General features: G+C 45.6%; 1 protein-coding gene across 1 annotated transcript in view; it reads right to left on the bottom strand.

Annotated features, from left to right (window-relative positions):
• Window positions 1-6,197: 6,197 nt before the first annotated feature.
• The window catches only part of LOC146806239 (extracellular calcium-sensing receptor-like), a 54,070-nt gene continuing 32,634 nt past the window's right edge, over window positions 6,198-27,633 (bottom strand). Inside the window, exons 5-6 of the mRNA XM_085623917.1 lie at window positions 20,196-20,319; window positions 6,198-7,123 (exon numbers count right to left, since the gene is read on the bottom strand). Of these exons, the coding sequence (XP_085480043.1) occupies window positions 6,198-7,123; window positions 20,196-20,319 (1,050 nt within the window). The remainder of the gene's footprint in view (window positions 7,124-20,195; window positions 20,320-27,633) is intronic.

The raw sequence follows: 27,633 nt of genomic DNA, 5'->3' as shown, positions 1-27,633 counted from the left end.
CAGAAAAAGGACTGACCGTGCTGTGTCTGGCAAAGAGGCTAGAAGACTGCATCTTCTATCCCTGCTGTACACAGGTCAAAGAAGCTGACTCCATGGGCCATAAGACTGATCGCCTGCTCAAGCTACAAGACCCCTTTTCTTCAACTGCCCAGTGGTCAATTTCAACTGGACCTGCCTTGGACTCTGCTGCTGGCCCCTGCTGGAGAGAGTCTTGACCCCAAGTGAGGTCTCTTAGGTCCTGGAACAGTGGCTGGTGTCACAGTGTACTCGTCCTTACTTTTCCTGATCCCTGGCACTTAGAAACATTTTGACTTGAAAGACCTCTGAAGGATTCGGACCAACCTACCAAGCTGATGCGATGACGGTGCATTGCCGTTGGGGCAAAGATTCAGATTTCTACAGCTCAAAGCTTTTCCATTGCAGCAAATCCAATACAGCGGGACTTCCCGGAGAAGGTATCAGCCCTGTCGAGCCCTCTTCGACTACAGCCAACAGCTTTGCCACGCTGGAAGAATCCAAGCTCCAAAAAGTGATCAGTCCGAAGATAGAAATCTCCACTGGGCCAAGGCATCAATAGTTTCTGTCCAGTGAGAAATTTTGTCTGGGCATGAAATTCATATTTTCCCCACTCAGAACTTTCCCACCAAAAGTCTACAGCTTCACTAAGATCTCGTCCAGCAGCTATCCGGCGACGCGGAGCCCCCTTCAATTAAAGTAATTGCCTTGCTCCACTGAGGATTACAAATTCCAACTTGATTGCACCTGGTTTCTGTATGTAACCTGTGCTCCATCGCAGTCAGCCATTATTTGCGCCTAAGTACCAGTTGACTGCGGTTAGCCATGATGCTTTATGGTGCTATTTTGATCCCTGAACTTTAAAGGCTCATAATAACCGTAGTTCCCCTTATTGGATTTCTGTTGTTTTGGTGTCAATTTATTTATTCAAATTTACTCTATTTTTCTAAATTGGTGTGGGATTTTTCTTGTGTTGTGTTTTCACTTTATTACTGTTTGAAGTGCTGCATGAATACTTTACTCCTGGCCTCTAAGTTAAGGTTGTCTGCTCTGTGCCATAGCTACCAGGGGTTTGGGGTTCAGGTTAATTAAGTGACTTTTGTGGTTCATTCTGATGATGATTTTGATTATTACTTGAAGGGGTTACTCACCCCCCTTAGCTAATACCCCAGTTTCTTGCACCCACCATTGAGGCACTATCTATCATCCCCTCCCACGAGGTAATATCCAGTTCAGGTTTTTTAAGAACAAACTTACTAACAGCTAGTAGCTTAATTATAAATATTCCCAGACTTGGACAAAAAATGAGGACAGAAGATTAAGTGCAAAAGGTGATGGTGCAAGAGCAGGCTATTTTACAAATGGGGAGGCCATGATTAAAAACCATTTCTTCTCCCACACTTTCCAGCCAGCCCACTTCACCACATCTGTGGTGGTAGCGATTCTTATGGAAAGGCCAAGGGATCCCATTCCATGGAAATTTCATTGTATTATCATCCCATCCTCAGTTTAAAATGTCAGTGTTTATTTCCAGCAAATTTAGATAAAGGCATAAAGCCAGGATTAGATGTTACGTCTAATAGTGGTATCTGCCCACCTCTGTGAATTGCTAACTTCATAGGCGTTCGGTCAAGGCGTTTATAGCACTTCCTACCTGTATTGTAAACATTTCTAGGTCTCTCTGAACAATATTTTCATATAATGGCAAAGAGGCTGAAGTCGATTGTGAGACCTATACTTTAGGACCTGGGACAGTAGATGGTTATTGGGCAGTAGACATGTGTGCAAAGTGATATTGAAAGTTGGCCAGCCTATTCATATGTAATGAAGAAAGCTGAAACAGATGTTATAACCACAATCTATTAAGCATCAATTGTTGCATGTCAACAATACACTTAAGATGAGCATATAAAAAGACAGAAAATTTGATGGTCAAGAAACCAGCCATTTGCTAAATAAAAGGGAGTTTTGGTAGAAACTCTTGAGGGAACGTTCTCTCCTGGTCCATTTAGAACTCTTTGGGCCAGCTGCATCAACACACCGTTTTGTAATTCCCTAATTGTTTCCAGTCCAGGGAGCACCTGTCCTGGCAGTTCGGGCTGGACTGTTCCCATTGGGCACAGGGTCAAGACTGATTTGCATATGGCTGGGTCCAAACTGGAATGGCATGGTGAGCAAAAAAAGATGGATTTAGGCCCACATCTCTGTACTGGGGTGAATGTATGACATTGTTCTGCATTCTGTCAATCAATAGTTCTTTTTGCATTTGTCACCCCGAGTGGGACGGGTATGCTCAGACGTGAGTCCTGTGCATTCCATGCCACTTGAATTAAGCTATCCTGGCTGAAGAGGGGTGAAACCCCGAAACCGGTCCTAGAATGCTTGTTTCCAGTCCAGGGAGGATCTGTCCTGGCAGTTCGGACTGGACTGCTCCCATTGGGCACAGGGTCAAGACTGATTTGCATATGGCTGGGTTCAAACTGGAATGGCATAGTGAGCAAAAAAACGATGGATTTAGGCCCAGATCTCTGTACTGGGGTGAATGTATGACATTGTTCTGCATTCTGTCCATCAATAGTTCTTTTTGCATTTGTCACCCCGAGTGGGAGGGGTATGCTCAGACGTGACTCCCGTGCTCTCCATGCCACTGGAATCAAGTTATCCTAGCTGAAGAGGGGTGAAACCCTGAAACCGGTCCTAGGATGCTTGTTTCCAGTCCAGGGAGGACCTGTCCTGGCAGTTCGGGCTGAACTGTTCCCATTAGGCACAGGGTCAAGATTGATTTGCACATGGCTGGGTCCAAACTGGTATGGCATGGTGATCAAAAAAAGATGGATTTAGGCCCAGATCTCTGTACTGGGGTGAATGTATGACATTGTTCTGCATTCTGTCAATCAATAGTTCTTTTTGCATTTGTCACCCCGAGTGGGACGGGTATGCTCAGACGTGAGTCCTGTGCTCTCCATGCCACTGGAATTAAGCTATCCTGGCTGAAGAGGGGTGAAACCCCGAAACCGGTCCTAGAATGCTTGTTTCCAGTCCAGGGAGGATCTGTCCTGGCAGTTTGGGCTGGACTGTTCCCATTGGGCACAGGGTCAAGACTGATTTGCATATGGCTGGGTCCAAACTGGATAGGAATTGTGAGCAAAAAAACGATAGATTTAGGCCCAGATCTCTGTACTGGGGTGAATGTATGACATTGTTCTGCATTCTGTCCATCAATAGTTCTTTTTGCATTTGTCACCCCGAGTGGTACGGGAATGCTCAGGCGTGAGTCCCGTGCTCTCCATGCCACTGGAATCAAGCTGTCCTGGCTGAAGAGGGGTGAAACCCTGAAACCGGTCCTAGGATGCTTGTTTCCAGTCCAGGGAGGATCTGTCCTGGCAGTTCGGACTGGACTGCTCCCATTGGGCACAGGGTCAAGACTGATTTGCATATGGCTGGGTTCAAACTGGAATGGCATAGTGAGCAAAAAACGATGGATTTAGGCCCAGATCTCTGTACTGGGGTGAATGTATGACATTGTTCTGCATTCTGTCCATCAATAGTTCTTTTTACATTTGTCACCCCGAGTGGGAAGGGTATGCTCAGACGTGACTCCCGTGCTCTCCATGCCACTGGAATCAAGTTATCCTGGCTGAAGAGGGGTGAAACCCTGAAACCGGTCCTAAGATGCTTGTTTCCAGTCCAGGGAGGACCTGTCCTGGCAGTTCGGGCTGAACTGCTCCCATTGGGCACAGGGTCAAGACTGATTTGCACATGGCTGGGTCCAAACTGGAATGGCACGGTGAGCAAAAAAACGATGGATTTAGGCCCAGATCTCTGTACTGGGGTGAATGTATGACATTGTTCTACATTCTGTCCATCAATAGTTCGTTTTGCATTTGTCACCCCGAATGGGACGGGTATACTCAGACGTGAGTACCGTGCGCTCCATGCCACTGAAATCAAGCTATCCTGGCTGAAGAGGGGTGAAACCCTGAAACCGGTCCTAGGATGCTTGTTTCCAGTCCAGGGAGGACCTGTCCTGGCAGTTCGGGCTGAACTGTTCCCATTAGGCACAGGGTCAAGAGTGATTTGCACATGGCTGGGTCCAAACTGGAATGGCATGGTGATCAAAAAAAGATGGATTTAGGCCCAGATCTCTGTACTGGGGTGAATGTATGACATTGTTCTGCATTCTGTCAATCAATAGTTCTTTTTGCATTTGTCACCCCGAGTGGGACGGGTATGCTCAGACGTGAGTCCTGTGCTCTCCATGCCACTGGAATTAAGCTATCCTGGCTGAAGAGGGGTGAAACCCCGAAACCGGTCCTAGAATGCTTGTTTCCAGTCCAGGGAGGATCTGTCCTGGCAGTTCGGGCTCGACTGTTCCCATTGGGCACAGGGTCAAGACTGATTTGCATATGGCTGGGTCCAAACTGGATAGGAATTGTGAGCAAAAAAACGATAGATTTAGGCCCAGATCTCTGTACTGGGGTGAATGTATGACATTGTTCTGCATTCTGTCCATCAATAGTTCTTTTTGCATTTGTCACCCCGAGTGGTACGGGAATGCTCAGGCATGAGTCCCGTGCTCTCCATGCCACTAGAATCAAGCTGTCCTGGCTGAAGAGGGGTGAAACCCTGAAACCGGTCCTAGGATGCTTGTTTCCAGTCCAGGGAGGATCTGTCCTGGCAGTTCGGACTGGACTGCTCCCATTGGGCACAGGGTCAAGACTGATTTGCATATGGCTGGGTTCAAACTGGAATGGCATAGTGAGCAAAAAACGATGGATTTAGGCCCAGATCTCTGTACTGGGGTGAATGTATGACATTGTTCTGCATTCTGTCCATCAATAGTTCTTTTTACATTTGTCACCCCGAGTGGGAAGGGTATGCTCAGACGTGACTCCCGTGCTCTCCATGCCACTGGAATCAAGTTATCCTGGCTGAAGAGGGGTGAAACCCTGAAACCGGTCCTAAGATGCTTGTTTCCAGTCCAGGGAGGACCTGTCCTGGCAGTTCGGGCTGAACTGCTCCCATTGGGCACAGGGTCAAGACTGATTTGCACATGGCTGGGTCCAAACTGGTATGGCACGGTGAGCAAAAAAACGATGGATTTAGGCCCAGATCTCTGTACTGGGGTGAATGTATGACATTGTTCTACATTCTGTCCATCAATAGTTCGTTTTGCATTTGTCACCCCGAATGGGACGGGTATACTCAGACGTGAGTACCGTGCTCTCCATGCCACTGAAATCAAGCTATCCTGGCTGAAGAGGGGTGAAACCCTGAAACCGGTCCTAGGATGCTTGTTTCCAATCCAGGGAGGACCTGTCCTGGCAGTTCGGGCTGGACTGTTCCCCTTGGGCACAGGGTCAAGACTAATTTGCAGATGGCTAGGTCCAAACTGGAATGGCATGGTGAGCAAAAAAAACGATGGATTTAGGCCCAGATCTCTGTACTGGGGTGAATGTATGACATTGTTCTGCATTCTGTCCATCAATAGTTCTTTTTGCATTTGTTAACCAGGGTAGGGCAAATCTTTTTTCAGTTCTCGGTGAGTAGAAATGAATTCCACGCAAACCCACCTTTTCTTAGGCCTGTTTCCAGTTACTGCTCACGGAAAACACAAAACTGTCCTGGTGAAACACTGCAGTGATGCACAAATGCAGCAAGATTAGTGGCCCGTCCATCCCATCATGGAAAGTCCATGACAGGGTGAGTGGGCAAACATCTTGCTATTTTGAATGGGTTTCCAGCAGCTAATCAGAAGCGTTTAAATATTGAGACCTAATGTCATTGGCTGAAGGCAGCCAGAGTTGCTTTTCAGCAATTCTCATTGGCTAATCTCCATTGACCAAAACAGGTTCCTGTGGTTAGATCCTTCTGATAAGCTGCTGGGCACCCATTTAGAACAACAATGGTAAGCCCAGCTAATTCCTGGGCTGCTTTGTAGCCTAGGTGATGAATACAGCCAGAGCACATAAGCCTTTCCTGTTTATGTGCAGTAATCTCCCTTTTGTACTTGGCACCACTCAACAGGGACATTTTAAAAAGTAAGATTTTGCCATTGCTGCTTTCAGCGAAAATGTCCTGATAGCAGTGCTGTCAATCCTCCACATTAAATTTATCACAGGTCTACAAAGAAGTATAGGTAATGTGATGCAACTAAAAAGACATCTAAACCTTGGTGACTTTTAGTGATTCTTTCCCTTACTTGCAGAGTTAGCTTTGCTGGCTACAAGTTTTATGATATTTTCATTAGGCCTTAACAGTATGATATAACACTTAGGAAAGAATATACACCCCAGCAGTCCAGCGCTAGAGCACAGTGTGGCAAAGACCTCCACAGCCACCATGTACTTCCCCCTTGTGCTCAGGTATGCTGGTATGAAGGAGATCCACACACTGACAAACACCAGCATGCTGAAGGTGATCAGCTTGGCCTCGTTGAAGCTTCCAGGCAGATTCCTTGAGAGAAAGGCAACCAAGAAGCTAACTGTAGCCAGGAAGCCCAAGTAACCCAACATGCAATAAAAGAAGATAGTATTTCCCTCATTACACTCAACTATTACTTTCTCATTGCTAGACTTTGTGTTCAGTTCTGGGAATGGAGGTGAAGCTATCAGCCAAGCAATGCATATAAAAATTTGCACCATGCAACAGGAGATAATTACACAACATGGTGTCTTGACTCCCAGCCACCGTCTTGCTGCGCTGCATGGATTAGTTGCATTGAAAGCAATGACAACTATGATAGTTTTAGCCAAAACAGCTGAGACACTAATGGTGAATATGAGCCCAAAGACAGCCTGCCGAAGCATGCAGGTGAGCTTCCCAGGTTGACCGATGAATGTGAAGGAGCAGCAGAAGCAGAGCATCAGGGCCACGAGGAGCAGGTAACTGAGTCCGCGGTTGTTGGCCTTGACGACAGGCGTGTTTCTATACGTAATGAAGACCCAAAGTATGAAAGCAGCGAGAATGATCAGGAAGGCAGCAGAGATATTAAGAGTCCGTCCCAAAGGCTCTTCAGAGGAGAGGAATTCAATCACTTTGTGAATGCATTTGTCGCGTCTTCTGTTGGGCCATTGGCTGTCAGGGCATTTCATGCATTTGACTTGATCTGCAAAAATGATAAAAGAACAGGAATTCTTTAGAAGTAAGAATATCAGTGCATTACGTTTTATGCAGATAGTGGTGCAATTAAAAATCATTATACATTGTGTTGGAAGCTGTTTAGATAGTTACATTGCTCCAAAACTACTTCTTTCAACTAATTTGCTTTGTCCCAAAACAGGCTGAAATAAACTCTGCTCCATTGCTTTGATTCTATGCGGTTCCAGAAACACTTGCATTGCCCCAATACTGCAGTGCCCATATGTATTTTCAGACACAGGCCAGATGTAAAAACTATCAGGTCACAAAAAGTGGTCACAATTTGCGACTAGTATTTTTGCGACCAGAAAGTTATTTTGTGACCCAACCTATGTGCAAAAAGGTTGGTCCACAAACTTAGGAATTGGTGTGAGTCACATATAATCTGACCTACCTCATTAATATTCATTAGGTTGATCACAAATTGCAACTCACTCCGAATGGTGGTCAGGGTGTCTGCATTGTAGGGGTGATTGATTTTGCACAGGAAGGGACACCTTCCTGCACAAAAACAGTTACTAGAGGTGTTTTCCTCTTTCTGTGTGTGCTGTAGTATGCAGCACACATAGAAAAGGAAAAACAAGGAGAAATAAAGGTATTTCTCCTCGTTGCACCTCCCCTGTGGAGGCGTAGGAATCTGACGTATGCCAAGGTTTACAACACTATGTAAATCTGGGAATGTGTCAGGTTCCATGGATGTTGTATGGGAACAACCATAACAACAACCATGGAACTCCCCTTCGACACAGAGTAATACGTGAAAGGAGGCCATCTGTACAAAGCCATTAAAAGCCACGCAGAATGGCTTTACATGGCCTTGTAGTTATGGGCAGGCACACTGCACCACCGGTGCATCTAAAAAAGTGATGCAACGGTGGTGCAATGGGCTTGTAAATAAGTTGTAAGGCAGCGAGGAAAGAGAGTGTGTGTGTTTTTGTCAATATGGGCATGTAAATGCAAGGTGATATCCTAGAAATAGCTCATCATACCCGACTGAAAGCACCTGTACCTAATTATTTACTACAGAATACATTGTTTAGAGGGGTGCAACACCCCCAAACACCTCTCCTGAAGCTAAGCTCTTGTGTGTTTAAAAGAAAAAATGTACTTTATAGAAAAGATGGTTTGAGATTTGGGACGGGTCACATCTTTTTTTTACATTCACAAAGGGGTCGTTTTTGCCATAGATTTCTAACCTGACTTTTCACTGTTTTGCGAACAAACTGCGATCACAAAACATTGATATGTCTCATATCAATTGGTTGTTTCTAAAGGATGCCTACAACATGCCCCTTCCAAATACCGAATGTGTATGGGATCAAAAACCCATTTTGGAGTAACAATTTACAGACTCTTAAAATGGGTTTAGTATGAAGAGTAACATGTTTTTGCGGTAGTAAACAGCGATTCAGACTTGTGACTTTGGTGATTTAACTGAATCTCTCATCAGAGACCAATTGGTGAGATGCACCAATAGCTATAGGGTGCAAGAAAAACTGTTGACCAGGAATCCATCACTCAAGGAAGCCATTGCAATTGTGGAAGGCATGGAAAATATATCAGGTTGGATGAAGGAGATGAGAGTAATGTTTGGCAATGGACAAAAGTTCTGTACAGAGCAGCAGTCACAGAGTGGTTGAGGAAGAAGCACTTCAGGCTAGTGGTGGAGACATTTTAAAAGTGTCTTCTAATACAAAATTGAGGAACTTTCCAGAAATGCAAAAAGTCAAATGTTTCAGATGTGGCAGCTATACACACTATTCTAATAGCCCAAATTGTTTTGCCTGAGGGCAGGTGTGTCTTAAGTGTGGTATGAAGGGGCATTGTGCTCGTGTATGTAGATTCACAGAAAAAGGTGAAGACTGTGGAAAGTGTCTCTGAGAATGTGAGGACTGTGATTCTGTGTGTAGTTGAAGACAATGGAGAGGTGGATGCTAGCACAATAGTCATGCCAAAGTGTGAAATTGATGTTGGTGGAAGGACTTTTGTGGTGCTTGTGGACTCAAGCTCGTCCTTCACTATGATTGGAAATATACAAAGGGATGAACATTTTGCTAATGAAGGAATAAAGTTAGAGCCTCCTGATGTTAATCCAGTTAGCTATGGGGGTTAACGCATCAATGTGTTAGGTTATGTAGTCATGGAAGCTGAGTTTAAGGATAGACAAACCATTGGGAAAATATATGTAGCAGAGAGAGGTAACAATTGTCTGAGGAGTAGGCAGCAACGGGATTTGGGAATCATTTTGAATCCCAGTGCTTGCAATCCAAGGCACCAGTGATGCTTATTGACAACTCAGGTGATGGGGAACGTTTTTCAGAGTTTCCTGAAGTGTTTTGTGACAAGTTAGGTCTGCTCAGAGATTGTTAGCATCGTATTACCTAGAAGAGTGGAGCAAAACCATATGTGCATAAACATGTGTGGACCTGCGTGGTCTCAATCAGTGGATCTGGGTAGACCAACAAAGGCTCCCCAACATTTTGGAATCTATCAGCATGTTGAAGGGGGCTAAGATTTTCAATGTCTTGGATCTCTCATCTGCGTATCACCAGGTGAAATTATATCGAGATTCAAGACATTTGACCTCCTTTGTGACTCCCTTGGGTACTTGCTGTTTTATAAGGATGCCATTTGGTTTGGCTTCGGCAGCAGCTTGTTTCCAGAGAATAATGAAGCTGGTGCTTGGTGACCTAGTAAATGTCCTCTTTTTCCAAGACGACATATTAATTTATGACAAGGATGAATGTGAGCATGAGAATGTAATGAGAAGAGTGTTGAAGAGACTGGGAGAGAAAGGACTCACTGTAAAGAAGCAGAAATGTCATATTGGAGTGCCGTCTGTTACTTACCTTGGACATGTGGTTTTTGGTGAGGGTGTACAGCCTAAATTAGAATTGGCTGAGTGTTTTTGTAAAAGCTCCCACTCCCAGTGATAAAGAACACGTCAGGTCGTTCCTGGGACTTGTTAAATTTTACTCAAAATTCTTAAAGAATTTTACAAGTGTGCTGGAGCTCATTAGATCGTTACTTAAAAAAGGAGAGCATTTTAATTGGACAAATGAGTGTGATGAAGCGTTTGCATTTATAAAGCCAGAGATTGGCAAAATGCCCACATTGCGGCATTTTGATACCAAATTTAAGACAATTCTTACCAGTGTTGCCAGTATCAAAGGTTTAGGAGCTGTGTTGTCAAATATGGTAGAGGGAGAAGAAAAAGTGGTTGCTTTTGCTTCGAGAACACTCAAAGGTGCAAAGGAACACTATTTTTGCATAGAAAGAGAAGCTTTAAGCATATTTTGGGCCATGAGACATTTTAAGTTCTATTTATGGGGTATTCCCTTCTTAGTGAGAACTGACCATCGGCCTTTGATGCAAGTCTTTTCATGTCAACATAGTGATCTACTTACTCCCAGACTCAAGCGTTGGTTCGAAGGTCTTGAGGAGTTCAACTTTCAGATGCAGTACCTTCCAGGATCTGTGAATAAATCAGCTGACTGCTTGTCACGCTTACCCTTGGAGGATAACAATGTTGACATAGGGGCTGAAGTAGTCAGTTGGGTTATGGAACCCACTTTATCGGAAGAAGAGTGGCCCAAGAGTACGAAGGAGGATGTTTTGTTTCCCACACTTAGGTCTTTGGTGGTGAAAGGTTGGCCAGGGTACACATCATTAGATCAGGATTTAAAGCCATATTGGCCAGTAGGAGATGAACTTACATTGTGCCATGAGAACCTCATGACAGGAGACAGGATTATTCCCCCATGCAGGGTTAAGAAACAGATTGGTTAGCCATGGACACGAGGGACATCTTGGAAGGAGTCTCAATAAAAGTAGAGTGAGGGAAAGGTATTGTTGGCCAAGACCACTGCCTCATTGTCAGTGAAACTGCTCTCCCACCCTCGCAGTTCCACCATTAAGTGAGGCCCTCCTGAGCCCCTGCACTCCAGTAGTGTTGGTGTTGGAGGCACTCCTCCACCAGCAGGTTATATCTGCGCCTCATCCCTGGTGGTCAAGTGGACCTCTGACTCCTTCTCTCGCTTCACTTTCTGCCCCCTTCATCCTCTCCTTTCTGCTCCATTTCCTTGTTTTCACCCATTATCTTTTTCACCCTTTTACGCCTTCTATCACTTTTCTTCACGTTTTCATTTTTGCTATCATCTTCCTTTTCCCTGTTTTTCCTATCATCTTGCCTTTTCCTGTTTTTCTCACTTCTGCTGCGGCCCCTCCCCCCAGCGCGACCAGCCTGAGCCAATTCCCTTCCCCGCCTCCCAGCTTTCCAGCCCTCCCCAACCCTTACTTAATGGCGGCCGCTGTGCGGGCGCGCCGCTGGTGTGCCAAAGTAAAGCATGTCTACGCCCGTCCGCGACCCGAATGCGACCATCTCCAGGTACCTTGGACCTCCGCACCACCAATGCTACAACCCAGCGGCACTCCACGCTCTCAACCCAGGTCGCAACAACAACTGCAAGCTAGCTTCACCAGCCGACAACCACGGACCCTTCAGCTGTCAATGCTGCAGGCACACCTGCAGCACTACCAGGACCACGGATCCAGCACAACCCGCCCAAAAGAACACAACCGCACCAAAGACCCTGCAATGCATCCTCCTCAACGTCTGAACCCTTCACAAACACGCCACTGAAATCTGGGACCTCCTCGACAGCACCAGCCAGGTCGTTGCATTCTTCACCGAAACCTGGACCAACACCACCTCAGGACCAGACATCACCATTGCCATTCCCCAAGGATACAAGATCTCCCGGAAGGACCGCCCCACCCACCCTGGAGGAGGAATCGCCATCATCCACAAATCCACCCTCTGGCTGAGCACTCTCCCCAACGAGCCCACAGAACCTGATGGAACACCTACACTTCAAGATACAGGCCAGCCCTGCCACCACCCTCCGAGGAACCCTCATCTACCGACCCCCTGGACCCCATGGACCATTCACCAACTCCATCACGGACATCATCTCCCCGCAAGCCTTCGCATCCACCAACTACACCTTGCTGGGAGACCTCAACTTCCACCTCGACAGCCAACTAGACCCCAACACCACATCCCTCCTGGACAACCTCCACAACATTGGACTCTGACAGAACCCACACACTCAGCAGGACACACCCTCAACCCCCTCTTCACAACAGGAAACTCCATCACTTCCAGCCACACCACCAAACTCCCGTGGACAGACCGTTGATGCATTTACTTCATCATCAGAACACCCACTATCCACAGACCGCAGCACCTGGTCCCACAAAGAAACTGCACCAATATCACCGATGACCAGCTCACCTCCTCACTCGGCAACTCCACCCAGCCATTGCAGTAGACGATGACCCCAACACCACAGCCCAAACTCTGCACAGATGGATCCCTAACAGCGCAAACACCATAGCCCCCCTCAAGAAGATCAACAACACACACGCGAAGAAAGCCAGATGGTTTACCACCAAACTTCGAGAGTCCAGACGCATATGCCGCCGCCTCGAAAAGGCCTGGAGGAACTCCAAATCTACAGAAGCCCACAACAACTTCAGAGCCGCCACCAACGGCCACCACCAACTCATCAGAAGTATGAGAAAAACAGCGATCAAAGACAAAATCTCAACACATGCGCACAACAGCAAAGAGTTCTTCAGCATCATCAAGAAGTTCGCCCAACCCACCAGCGAGTCTACTGACATCCCTCCCTAACAAGAACTCTGTGATAAACTCAGCACCTTCTTCCACCACAAAATCAAGAACATTTACGACAACATCGACGAAGACAGCCAACACCCTTAACCATCACCAGCCACCCCGACACCCTGAAGCCAACGACCGACAGCTGGACAGCCCTCACCACCTAAGACACACTGAAGATGATAAAGTCAATCTACTCCGGGGCCCCCACGGAACCCTGCCCCTGCCACATCTTCAACAGAGCCGCCGACACTATTGCATCCATGCTTCGCCACACCATCAACTGCTCCCTAGCGAACGCCTCCTTCCCGACGACTGGAAGCATGCCCATATCAATCTCCTTCTGAAGAAGTCCTCGGCGGACCCAACCGACCTTGAAAACTACAGACCCATCTCCCTGCTCCCATTCCCAGTGAAAGTCATCGAGAAAGCCATCAACAGCCAACTCGCCACCTTCATCAAAGAGCACAACATCCTCAATTCCTCCCAATCCGGCTTCCGAAAAACCACAGTACAGAAACCGCCCCTCTCCCCGCAACAGACGACATCCACTCCCTCCTGGACAGAGGAGAAACAGTAGCCCTCTTCCTCCTCGACCTTTCAGTGGCCTACGACACAGTCTCTCACCGCACCCTAACACGCAGACTTCATAACGCAGGGATCCGGGTCAAGGCCCTCAACTGGATCCATTCTTTCCTCTCTGGCAGAACGCAGTGGGTCAAACACCCTCCTTTCCTCTTGCACCCTACACCAACCACCTGCGGAGTCCCCCAAGGATCCTCCCTCAGCCCCACACTATTCAACGTCTACATGGCTCCGTTTGCCCCCATCGTCAGAACCCACGGACTCAACATTGTTTCATACGCAGATGACACCCAACTCATCCTCTTCCTATCCAACGAACCCAACGCAGCCAAACACAACTTTCAAGAAGGCATGGAAGCAGTCGCCAAATGGATGAAAAGCAGCTGCCTACAACTCAACACTGACAAAACAGAAGTACTCATCATGGGCCCACACCCCGACGCCTGAAACGATACATGGTGGACCCCCCACCCTCGGAAGCCCGCCCACTCCGCCGGAGCATGCATGCAACCTTGGAATCATCTTGGACTCCGAACTGAAAATGGATCGCCAGATCAACTCCGTCGCATCCTCCTGCTTCCACACCCTCCGCCTCCTACGTAAGACCTTCAAATGGATCCCCCTCGAGCACAGAAAGGCCGTCACTCACGCCCTCGTCACCAGCAGACTCGATTATGGCAACGCACTCTACGTCGGAATAAACAAAAACTACACCCGCAAGCTACAAAACATCCAAAACGCCGCCGCAAGTCTGGTCCTCAACCTGCCAAGACACTGCCACATCTCCCAGCACCTGTGCACACTCCACTGCCTCCCCATCAAGGCTAGAATCACCTTCAAGATTCTCACCCACGCACACAAAGCCTTCCACAACACCGGACCAGCATACCTGAACAGCTGACTCGAATTCCACGCACCCTAAGGACCCTACGATTAACCCAGCTTTCCTATGCCGTGGTCCCCCGCGACAGGAAGACCAGATCGGGAGGCCGCTCTTTCTCCTTCCTCGCGGCCAGAGCCTGGAACGCCCTACCGCTCCACCTCAGACAGACGACATCACTCCCCATCTTCACGAGAAACCTCAAAACATGGTTCTTCAATAGACCTACTCTTTGATGGACTGGAACCTGCACCTCCCCTCCTCCCCAGCGCCTTGAGACCCTTACGGGTGAGTAGTCGCACTTAACAAGCACATGATTGATTGATTGATTGATTGATTGATCTGTGGCCAGGTATGGACAGGATGGTCAAAGAAGTGGTCAAGGAGTGTCATCTCTAGGCTGCCAGTGACAAGACACATGTAACCAGTTCAGCCCCGCTTTTGCCAGTTGCAATACCAGATGAACCTTGAGTGGCCCATCCTACCACCATCTATTCCCCCTAGTGTGTGGCTGTCTGGGAGGAATACTTTTATTTACACCGAGTCAAGTGACTCAGAAAACAAGATGCAAGCACCAAATAGACAGAAAATGCCAACTTTCTAAAGTCGCATTTTTAACTATGACTTAAAATCCAACTTAACCTTTTAACAGGATTTTAAATTACAATTCTTTAGACTCTAAAAATGAAATTTCTACCTGTTCCCAAACAAAGGTTATCATACATTAAATGTAATAAGGTAACCCAATGTTATACTTTGGCATGGTAGGCCTCAGAGTAGTGAAAACCGAATTTAGACGTTTTTCACTACCAGGATATGTAAAAGCTAAAAGTACATGTCCAACTTTTTAAATACAAAGCACCTGCCTTATGGTCTGGTGGCTTAGTGGACTAGTGCATCCACTGTAGTGGCCTGTGTTTGACCTCATGGTCAATGGTTTAAATCCCGGCAGGTCTACCTTTTATAGTTCTGAGGTCTATAAAATGAGTACCATAGAGTTGTGTAACAATAAACATCAGTTAGTTAGCGCCAAGATATCCTTGTGTGAATGTGGGCTTTACAAATACACATGGTATGTTATGACACAATAAGTGCTGCAGATCAACTTGTAGCATTTAATTTAGCGGCCCTAGATATATCATATACCTCACTACTAGGGGCTCATAAGTAAATCAAATGTGCTGATCAGGTGCAAGCCAATTTTACTACGTTTTAAGGAGTAAACACTAGCACTTTAGCACTGGTAGGCAGTGGTAAAGTGAACAGAGTCCTAAGGCCTAAGGGGAGAAGGCAAAATGTTTGGGGTATAACCACCCTAAAGGGCTAATAGTTGTGTACTTTTTAAAACTTGGTTCTTAGTGGTTTCTTAACTACACTGTAAGTTCGAGAGACTCTTTGTTTCATATTCTTAATGTGGGCAAACAATGGTTACGGAATCGAATAGTAGTCTATCTATAATTTTGTCTGTCCATGTACATGTATTAGAGTTAGGCTTTCATCGCAGTTCGTAATTTTTAGTACTTTGATAGACCTCAGCCCTTTTCAGGTATTTTAACAGGGTCTTTGTCAGGACTAGAGAGGACCTAGGAGTGTGGACAATTTTGGTAGTTTTATTCATCATAGAAATGTCGTAGAGGAAAATGTAAAGGTAAAATGAGTATGTTACATTAAACAGATTATAGGGATGTGCTTTCCTGGGATTGAGTCCTTATTTGGTCACTTCTTTGCACAGGAGAGAACATATTAGGCAAGTGAATATTAAGCAGATGCTTCTTTTACAAGGTGAGCCCCAGCTCCATGTTATGTTGCTGTTTAGTTCTTTAGCTCTTTTGTTAAGAGGGGCCTTCTAGTTCTATTGAGGGGGGAGAGTATCTTCAGCAGTATTAATAAAGCAAGGGGAAACATATTGGAGAAGCCCTATTAGTAAATTGGTGCAAGAATTACTCTTCACTTTTAATAATGGTCTTGGTTACCATCACTGAGAGGAATGGATAGATGTTCTTGGCATTGAGAAATTGGAGCCTCGGGTTGTGGTAGTGGACACTTGAAACGTTCTAGGTGCATGCTGGAGTTGCAAAAAGCTTCCAAATTCTAATGTGAAGGCAGGGGACATCAATAATACAGGTGGAATAGAGATGACAGACATTAGAGTGGTGCGTCCGGATGATGCAGGGAAGAAGATTATTTAATTTTTGTGAATGGTTACCCACTGACTGATGGCAGCTGAAAGATAGTCAGAGACTCTACACTGGAATATAATCATGAGTGAGGCAATGAAAAGTTAATCCGTCTGTTATCAGCCTACAAAAAAATGAGAAGCCATGGTGGAGGTAATATTGTAGAGGAAGAAAAGGAAAAATCCTAGGAATGAAATAAGTGAGATACCAACCTGTAAATACATTGCTGGTGAGAGCATGACAGACCAGGGTATGGAGAGGAGCAGATGGAAGCATAGAAGCATAGAAGAAATACTTTATTGAGCCCTTCCTGTGGTTCATATTAAAGAGTTTTTTGGGGGGATAAGCCAAGTGAGAAAGTGATAACTCTAATATAATATATGCTACACCTCCGCAGAATCATGGCCTATGCCTTGGATTTCTGACTCACTGCTATTATAAAACTGTGGTCAATGACCTATTGATTACATCCAGTATGTGTCCACAGTTTGGTCAGTGAGTTCCCATGAACGTGTGTACTTTCTTCCATTGCACCAAGATACCCTGAGAGTATGAATGTCTGTGCATGAGACAAATCAATAAAATATATTTACTAGTATGTTGTGCTGGGTTTACATCCCAGAATTGATGCAAATTGCTACAAAATGTTCATTTGAAATGTATTTTCCAGATCAAAACATGTTTGTGTTGCAAAGTCACTTGAAAGTAACCCAAACCTAGCGTAGCTCTGCATCACTTAGCATCAAAGAGGCGTTCCATGGGTAGTACATGGGCGATCCCATGCAACTTCCTATGATTTCTGATACACAACCCATATCTGCTAATAACTGGGAGAGGTTGTTCAGCAACAAATAATGCCATTTTGACATTGGCATTAATGAAGCATTATTGAGGAGAAATAGTTTTATTTCTCCAAACTTTTCCGGCTTTACTTTTGAGCTGGGATGTACAGAACACATACTAAGTAGGAACATTTTTAAAGTTAATCTAAGAATAATATTTTTTACTGGAAAGGTACCCTTTCAATACAAAGCCTATACAAGACATTGGGCACACACCTATACCTTAAGATGCAAATGTGTGTGTAGAGCTGGCAGCATGATTGTGCTCCAGGGCTAGGGAGAGAGCGGGCAGCACAATACCTCTATATGGGTAGTTCCAAGCTACAGTGTTGGAGTACTTGATACTGAATGTTCTTCTCATGCTTGCCATGTACCAGGCATGTCCAACAAATAGCTGGTGCATTATCTTGTTACCAGTGGGAGAGGTTATGTGGCTTTGTTCTGGAGGCGAGAAAAATACCCACACCAATACCCACGGTCCGGTGGCAGCTGTGATGATGACAACAAGAGGATTGTAGGACTCCTCAACTGCACCATATAGGTTAGGTACTTACAGGACATTGTGGAATGAACTAGCAGCAGGGGCAGAGTTTTGTTCAAATGACAGGACGAGAAGAGGTTTGAGAAGGGTTGATATTGAGCGATATGTGTTGTGGTTGATGAGAGAGAGAGAGAGAGAGAGAGAGAGATAAATGGGAATAGGGTCCTTTGTGTGACTGCAGACTTTTGTCAGTGGGCAATATGCCCTAGGGCAGCTTTGAAAGCACATGGTGAGTTAAGGGATAGGGGAGCAGACACATCTTCTGGCACAATGATGGGAGTGGAATGAAATGGTGTCAGGTACATGTAGTTCTGGGAAATACCTGTTGAGATAAGAGTTTCCAGCTGCCAGGATCAGCATAAATTCCTTCTGCATTGTTCTGGCCATGGAAGCATGGAAGCAGTCGTAATAAGAATAGCAAGGAAGTAGGTTGTAAGATTAGGTGGGGGGAAGTCATACCATTATAGGCCCTGCATGCATGAGGGCAATTAGGTTTAGGTAAGCAGGTACATTTGGTCTTCACCTTGTTTGCTGTGATGAGTGCAGACTTGGCAGGCAGTTCTGGACAGCTGTTAAAGGTATGGATTGGCAACCATATGAGTATTAAGTTGTCAGGAAAGCATGAGAAAGCACAGGCTCCTGGAGGCAATTAGGCCTCAGCCTATGGGAAGTGAAGCAGGAAGGGGAGCATGCTATGGTCCCAGCTTTTGTACATAGTTTGCAAATTGGGAAATAAATGATAGAAACCTGACACAGGGTAAATTAATGACTACATATTATTGGTCTGGCTCTGTTAAAGGGTATGATGAAGGACCTGATTGGGTTATCAACTCTCAGTGTTGAAATTGTGCCGGTGCGTGCAGGTGGGGCCCACCAACACTCATCTGTGTGACCAACACTTATTTTTGTTTGAAAGACTTTGATTCAATGAAAAAAGAGAACAATACAAAAGAGTGAAAGGAGGAGGAAGAGAAAGATGGAAAAACAGTGACATAGGAAGAAATCAAGGATGAAAAAGAAATTGCAATAGTGAAATAAAGAAGCAGAGGATTAAAGAGGCATGAGGTGGAATCAAGATGACATAATCGTGGTATCTAGCACCCTGACCTTTCATTCCATCATCTGCCCGCTTCTGAGTAAAACTGCATGCCCTGGCACTTATTATTTTACAAATTAAGCACCAGCTACTCTGTTCCCGCTGGTGAGTTTAGGTGGGCATTGTTGATGACAAGGAGGGTTTGGCCAGATGCCAGGAAGTCACCAGCAGGGGGCAGGTCTAGATGGGAATTGACGGGTTATTACTGAATAATGGGACCTGGAGTAGGATCCTGTCTGATATCACTTATTTCAGGCCAGCGTTGTTCAGACGTCAGTGGGGTACACTTGTCCTTTAGTGACATTGAAGACTACTTGATGGTGTTGATGAACGCACAGGGAACATTTGTGCCGATATGGTTTGGAGGAGCAGAAATTATCATCCTGCTGCGGGCGGCACGTCTCGCGGGTGGCCGGGCGGGCGGGGGGGGCAGTGTGCACAATTTTAAATAAAAAAAAAATACATTTACCTTTCCTCCAGGTCCCGCATCTCCGCTCCTACTCTCCTCCATCTCGGACTCCAGGAAACACAGCCAGGCTACCCTGACCAATCACAACACTGCAACACAGCATTGTGATTAGTAGGCACCAAGGCTCCCCTGACCAATTACTAAGCTGCAATACAGCATTGTGATTGGTCTGAGTGCTGTGGTTCGGCGCTCAACCAGAGACTGGGGGCCTGAGCATGTTCTCCATGCAGGCTGTAATGCAGTGCACATGACTGTTTTGAGCGGCCGGAGAGGGCGAGCATACAGTCATTACGCACTTAGGAGGGTTTTACCACTCCTCCCCTGCTCTGCAGCCCCACCCACCCCCTCACACAAAGCTACCACAGCAGGAGGACGAAATAAAATGATAGTAACATTACGTTATTATCATTTTCTTTTTTTTTTACTGCTTCAAGGCAGTGGGGCGACGCCACTGTTAACATAATCTGTGGCAGATTATTTGTAAATTGCTAGAAGGTAGAAATCAAAAGATGTGGAGAATGTATGCTAGAAAGATATGCTTTACATTAAGTGAGAAATGGACAGCACTGCCCTGATGATCGGACAGGCTGTTGCAAACAATGAATGGCACTAGATAGTGCAGGTGAGGAGGCCAAGTTCATCCTCACACAATAATAATAGGAAAATACAATATGTGAGAAGTAATTTTTGTTTGTACTGGCCTTGTTTTAAAAAAATAGAGAGACTTGGTATACATGGTGTTTTATTTACATTAGCTGACCTACCTGTACGATTGCTGATTTCTCCCTGGGAGCAGGGGACACAGTCAAAGCAGCAAATGGGCTCCCCCTCTCGTGCAGCTTTTCTGAACCCAGGCAAACAACTTTCACTGCAGACGGAATGCGGGACCTGAAGGGGGGACACAGAATGAGATGGCAAGAGTCTGTGCAAGGATGATGAGGTGCAACAAGGATTTGTGACAATTCTCATATATTGGTTGAGGTGAAGCGAGCCAACATGATCATGGTTCACTAGCAAGATCTTCCAAACAAAATTTGTGTGCCAACCACATGGAAATCCCATCTATTCAAAACAAGAGTCATTTCTGTTTGTAGGCATATGACACGTCAAACATTGAAAAATTATCCATAGTAGAGACAATGATCTATTAGTTTCTCATATGCAAGTGGCTACTTATCTTATAACAGTACACCATCTTTGCTATTTACCCAGAGGCTGGCAAAATAGTACATAATCTCTGCTGTTTAGACAGTCATAGACTAAATACTTAGAGATGATGTACAGTTTGACTGGTGGCCTGATTAATAGTGTGAAGGAGATCTTTATTTAGCCAACCATAAAGAAAAGAGGGACTCCAGTAAATGGTAGTGTGGTGGCCATCTTGTGATGGAACATGTATGAAGCAGTTGAAAGTAAGAGCATATACAAATGTACAATAGTTTATAAAAAGATAAGTGCATGAAATAAATTAAGCTGTTTAGAGCTGAAAAACCAGTCAAGTAAATTTTTTATAAAAACATTTTTGTTATTTTTATATTCAAATAAGTCATCTAGAAATCAACCTGAAGCGTCAGGATATGGCACACAGATATTTTGTGCTGCAGTCTAGGACTATTTGGCTGTCTGCAAAGAATACTGAGTATGGTTTTAAAGCATGTTAAATAAGAGTTTTATTCACTCATGAGAATACATTGTTTTTTTAATGCTCATAATGCTCCTTTTGATGATTTGTTAGTGCTAGGTTGTCTTTGAGCGTCTTATGAAAGGCCTTGTGCTAGCTTTAGGCTTCTCTTTAAGGGGGACTGTGGTTGCTTAGCATTTCACATATGGCAACATAGCAGCAGTCAACAGGCAGCAGAGAACAGGGAATGCAGACTTATAGATGATATCTGAGCCCCGGAGGGAAGGACACATACAGTAGGCAATTGGTGTTTGGGGGCAGAGTGCTATAGGGCACTTGCAGGAGGGAAATTGTGTAAAACAGTTTAATGAGTCTTCTGTGAAATGGGAAAGTGAACGCAGAAGAATCACTCTGCTACCTGTGAATATACACACTTTTTTAATACTATTTACCCAACAGAGTAGGTGGATGGCATTGATTCTAATTGGACTCATGTCATGAGAGGCCCCTTCAATCACACTGACATTTTAGTCACCTGCACAATGCCTCTTGGTCTCAGAAAAAGAAACGAGGAAGCCAAAAAACGGTGAATACAAATCTTTGTGACACGCTTGGAGGCTGTGTCTGACTAAAGAAGGAAGCAGTAGGAGGAGGAGGATGGCAAGTTGATGAATAAGCGCTTTGAGACCCTTACGGGTGAGTTGTCGCGCTTAACAAACACATGATTAATTGATTGAATAAGGGCCTGGAGGTGAACTACAAGGAGGGCTAGAACGGCCAGAGTCATGGGATCAAAACAAGAAGGACAAGATCCAGGGAGATCTAGGAAATAAGGAAACTCTCTCTCTGCTAACAGACCTATCCACTTTAAATTTAAGGAAAATTAACACCGATCGCACACATCAGGCCGGACACATGCTCGACCTTATCTTAACCAATTCTTCGAATATCCGCTACAATACAACGACCCCTCTTGAGTGGTCAGACCATCATCTGGTGGATTTCTCGGTTCAGTGTAAACAAGAAATGGGAGGTCATAAAACTAGACCCACTAGAGTACTTAGGCAGTGGCACAAAATCATGCCTCAATCCTTTCAGGACTCTTTTATTCCCCCCCGCTTGGAAGAATCAGACGGTATAGAGGATCAACTAGCATCCCTGAATACCAATCTTATGGCAGCTATTACTCACTTAGCTCCTTCCAAATCGCAATGAAACCCTCTTAAACGTGTGCAGGCGCCATGGTACTCACCCACTCTGAAAACAGAGAAATGCCAGTGTAGAAAGTTAGAAAGCACTTGGCGTCTATCACATAATCAATCTGACAAAGATTTATCTAGAAAAACTTTGGCAGCCTATCATAAAAATTTAAAGCTTGCTCGAAAGCTATATATTGCTACCCAGATTGATAATGCCGAAAATTCTTCTCGTACGCTTTATCAAATATTAAACACATTCACCAATCCCAAAGCTTGCAATGTTGATGTTGTCCCTTCACAACTTCTTTGTGATAACATCGCTAATTATTTAGTTCCAAAAGTTGATAACATATACCAAAAGATTACTTCAACGACTGGTTCTTGTCCTAGTCTGAACATAAAATCTATTCCCATTAAGGAGGCATTACACACTCTAGATACCTTTCCTACATGTACTATTCTTGATGTTGACGCTCTTTTAAAGAGCACTAAATCAGGCTCGCCTTTAGATCCTATGCCGGCTAAAATTATAGCCACTTTGTCAACCTCTCTAGCTAGTCCCATTTGTGCCATCCTTAATAAATCATTGGATGAAGGTGTTCTTGCAGCGGAGTGGAAAGCAGCGCAGGTTGTCCCCATAAAGAAAAATTCGAAGCTACCACCAGAGGACATTACCAATTACCGACCAATTTCTTTACTTCCCCTCATAAGCAAACTGCTTGAAAAACATATCAATAAACATCTCTCCGAGTTTGTTGAAACCACCAAATGTTTAGATCAATCTCAGTCTGGATTTCGTCCGAAACATTGTACTGAAACTACTTTGGTGGAGGTTACTGATAATATTCGAATGGCAGCAGACAAGGGTCAGGCAGTGATGTTGGTCCTGCTTGACTTGTCGGCTGCCTTCGATACCATATCTCATCAGGTACTTATTACTCGTCCTAAGGAGATTGGTGTTAGAGGCAAAGCATTGAGTTGGTTAATTGATTTCCTAACCAATAGGACGCAAACCGTCAATCTTGGTCCATACCGCTCTCAAACTACTTGTATTAACAAGGGGGTCCCACAGGGCTCTTGTTTGAGCCCTACGTTGTTTAACATCTATGTGGCCCCCTTGGCAGGACTCCTCAGAAGACTTGGATTCACCCCCATATCCTATGCTGATGACACGCAACTTTTGCTGTCATTTGATAAATCGAATCCACTCACCCAAGATATCTTTTCTGAGGGTATGAAGGGTGTCGCACAATGGATGAAGGAGAACTTTCTGCAGCTGAATACTGAGAAATCAGAAATAATGCTGTTTGGAGAGGCAACACTAAGATGGTCCCCTAGCTGGTGGCCAGAGGAATTAGGCCCCGCCCCGTCCCCTAAAGATGTAGTAAAGGATTTGGGAGTGCGCTTGGACAAGGGTCTAACTTTAGAAGAACATGTAAACAGTACTGCCAGAACCTGTTTTCATACTCTTCGCATTTTGCGAAGGGTCTGTCCTTTTCTTCCTATAAATACTCGTAAAACCCTTGTTCAATCATTGATTATTAGCAGACTAGACTACTGCAATGCCTTATTGATTGCAGCCAAGGAAAAATCTCTTATTAAATTACAGGTTGTCCAGAACACTGCAGCCCGTTTAGTAAATAACGCACTTCCTAGAACCCCCTGTTCCCCTTCTCCGTTACCTACATTGGCTCCCTATAAAAAAGAGAATCAGGTTCAAAGTTTGTTATATGGTTTTCTAATCCTTACACAATTTGGGTCCTGGCTATTTAGCTCATAAACTAGTCAGATATACTCCCACAAGATTGTTGAGATCCAGTCATTTAGCATATTTGTGCACCCCCCGCATTAAACTTGGGCGGATGGGAGGGAAGGCATTCTCTCATTTGGCACCTCGATACTGGAATCTTCTTCCATTACAATTACGTCAATGCACCATTTTATTGGTGTTCAGGAAACTGTTGAAAACAGAGCTTTTTTAATCTAACTTCCCTGGTGATCAGTAGGCAGCTTCAGCGCAGAGATACCCTGTATGGGGTGATTCAGGCGCTATATAAAACCCACAAACAAACAAACAAACAATACAAGAACCAGGATTATGGATGCTAGAGGAGAACAGGAACACATGGATGTTGAGGAACAGGACATTGAAAAACAGGGCTAGGGGTACTGGGACCAGGGTGAGAAGGATCAGGGGGACCAAGAGAATGTGGAGCAGGGGGGTCTGGACCCATTGGACAAGGGCCTGAAGGAACATAAGGACGAGGCATAAAAGGAACAGAAGGACTTGGACCATAACAACAAGGAGGGCTATGAGGGCCTATGCATTCTGACTAGGACCAAAGGGATGAGGACAACCAGGGCCAGGAGTTGCAGACCCAAGTAGACAAACAAAAGAGGAATAGTACCAGCAGATCAATGGAAAGATGGAGCAAAGATAGGAGGGCCAAGACCATATAGATCAGATCAAGTGGGACCAAAGGGCCAGAAGCAAAAGGCCAGGACTAGGAAGACCATGATGAGAAAGGGCACTGTCTAGCAGGACCTGGATACCCTAGATTACAATGACCTAGGGGAATATAAAGGATGTGAAAGTATAGGCCCAGTAGTACCAGGATTGGAAGGTCCATGAATGCCAGACTCAGTGGGATCCTAAGCCAGGGTGTCAAGAACTATATTAACCAGGGTGACCCACAACATGGGAAATAGGAGGACCGTTGCCAGACCATACCCAAGAGGGCCTTTACTAGGAGGTCCATGATAGAAAGGACCATGGTCAGATAAACAAGAACAAGTTAGAATAGACAAACCAGGAGACCAGGAGGAGAAGGATGGGGCAGGAGGACCGGGGAACATGGAGGGCTAGGCAAACTAAGGCCAGTGGAACTAGAACCAGAAGACAGTATGTCCAGGATACTATGTAAAGGAGGACAGGGACTAGGAGACCGAGGGGGCAGTACCAAGGGCTCCAAGAAGGTCTAGGTAAACTAAAAGGATCATGACCAGGAGAACCAGAAACAGGGATTACAGGGTCATGAAAGATTAGGCCCCAGGGAACCAAAGCTTGGATTACCAAGTGTGGGCAGAGCAATCATGATAAATAGCTGAACTAGGGAGAGGAGGATCTGATATAGGAAGGCCAAGCAAAATTTGGACGGCACAGTGGAAGGTACAGTGGTGGTCAAGGAGACCAGGACCAACATGACCAGGCTCAAAAGAACCCAAACAAGGAGTATCTGGATCAAGAGGACCTGGATCCACGGCTGAAGTACCAGTAGGCCTAAATGGACAAGGAAGAAATTTAGGCGAACAGGAAACCCAAAACAGGAGGACAAGGACTAAGAATGGCACAATACGAGAAACAAGATGGACCAGGACCTGCGGTCAGTAGCGGGTGGTGAGTTGCCAGAGTAGTGGGGCGGGGAGGTATGGAATGGGGACAGGGAGAGACAAGTATTTCTTTTTTTAAAAACACTTACCTGCTCGCTGCATCACACTCATCGCTTCTCCAGACACAGGGTCCTAGAGTGCACTGTGGCCAATCCTGCCGCTGTTTTCATGCTGCTGAAAGCAGCATCAGGAGTGGCCTGAGCGCAGATGATATGCACTCCCACACAGACTGGGAGCCTGTGCCTGCTCTCTCCAACCCAGCAGCGCAGCTGGGGTTGGAGAGAACTTCACTGCGCGTGTGGGTTTGGCCGGCCTAAGATGGCCAGCCAAACTCACTTGTGCAATGAAGGAAGTGTCCAACACTCTCCCTCCAGCCTGTTACCACCCTGGCCCCATCCCCTAGCCTCGGATCCGAGATAAAAAGAAAACTATTTTTATCGTTTTATTTTCCATTTTTTCGGCTGCTAGCAGGTGGGGCGATGCTCCTCCATCATAGCAGAGGAGCCGCTGTTGCCTGCGGTACTAGGGCTAGGAGGTTGTCATGGAGGAAAACCAGGACAAGGTGATCAGGATCAAAGAGTACTATAAGGGAACAGGGCCAGATGACATAAGATCGGGGAACCAAGAAGGGCCATGAGAACCAAAATGAAAAGGTTATGATAACAAGCACACAGCTGCGGCCGCAGAGATAGCATGAACATAGCCAGGAATGCCACGCAGCTGAGACCAGGGACACCGTCAACCAGGGTCAGATCAGGGAAAAGAGGATGAGGACCTTGAGTACCAGGACCAGGAGGATCAGAATGAGGTGATAAATGTGGATCAGGACCAGGAACATCATGACCAGGAAGATCATAGAACAATTAGGAGCAGGAGAGCGACTCCTGGACTCAGAAGGGTCGAGAGGTATTTTCGTAAGTGAAAGGAAAGGTGATACTTAGTCCCTATTAAATATCCAATAACCTATGTGGCATCCTCCTCTGTAGGTGGCAGTGTGGTAAGGAGATTCAACAACACCTCTACTCCTTCGCACTTAGTATTTTGAAAAAGGAAAACCTTTTTTATACAACCCTCACCCACTCTAGTAGTGGCATGCTTCATCATTGGGTTCACCCTGACTCCTAAAGGTCAGGGTGGGCTTGACCGTATTCCAGGGAGCTCTTTGAAGAAATGTAAATTTTGTGGGCGGTCATATACTATTAAATAAAAAATCTTCATCCACCCCAAGGTATTCCTTTATTTGTGGCGGTGATCAGAAAGATTACAATTGTAAATTCACAGGGCAAACAGGGTATTGTGGTCTTATGACCCTAGTGTTACAAACACCAACATGTTTCTGACCTACTCTATTGGACTAGCCTAGGTCCTGGGCATTCCACAGGGTAAAGAAAGTGACAGTGGTTCCCCCAGTGATGCACCACTGTAACGCTTTACCAAATGTGTGACATGCAAAAGGTAAGCTTATGAATGCAGATAAACAGTGATGTACTTGCTGTTTTTTGGAGGTTCCACAGACTCAAGTTGGCTATGAGGGCCAGTGAGGTCAGAACTAGGAGACCAGGAGCTGATGCTAGAAGTAAAGGACCAGGGCCTGAAGCTACAAGTGGAGCAGGAGGACTGGGAAAATGAGTATTAGGACCAGGCTAGTGAGGATAAGGAGAACCAGGACAACCAGAGAAATGAGGATCAATGGGACCAGACCAGGACCAAAATGACCAGGCACAGCCCAAGAGGATCTAATGAGGAGTACCGAAACGAGTGGAGGCAGAACCAGGTGGACCACAAGGACCACAACAGGAAAGTCAGAAAGATCCAAACCAGGAACACTAGGAGTGCCAGCCCTAGGTGAACCAGGATAACAGGGCTAGGTAGGTAAGACCCAGCAGACTGGCAGGATCAGTGTGAAGCTCAGTAGTGCGTGGGTCAGGAGGTCCAAGAAGGGCTAATACAAGTATGAGCCAAGAGCAGGGGAAGGAAGACCAGTTCAGAAAG

Source organism: Triturus cristatus, chromosome 8, assembly GCF_964204655.1.
Source record: "Triturus cristatus chromosome 8, aTriCri1.1, whole genome shotgun sequence".
NCBI lineage: Eukaryota > Metazoa > Chordata > Amphibia > Caudata > Salamandridae > Triturus > Triturus cristatus.
This window is presented reverse-complemented; position numbering and strand designations above follow the sequence as displayed.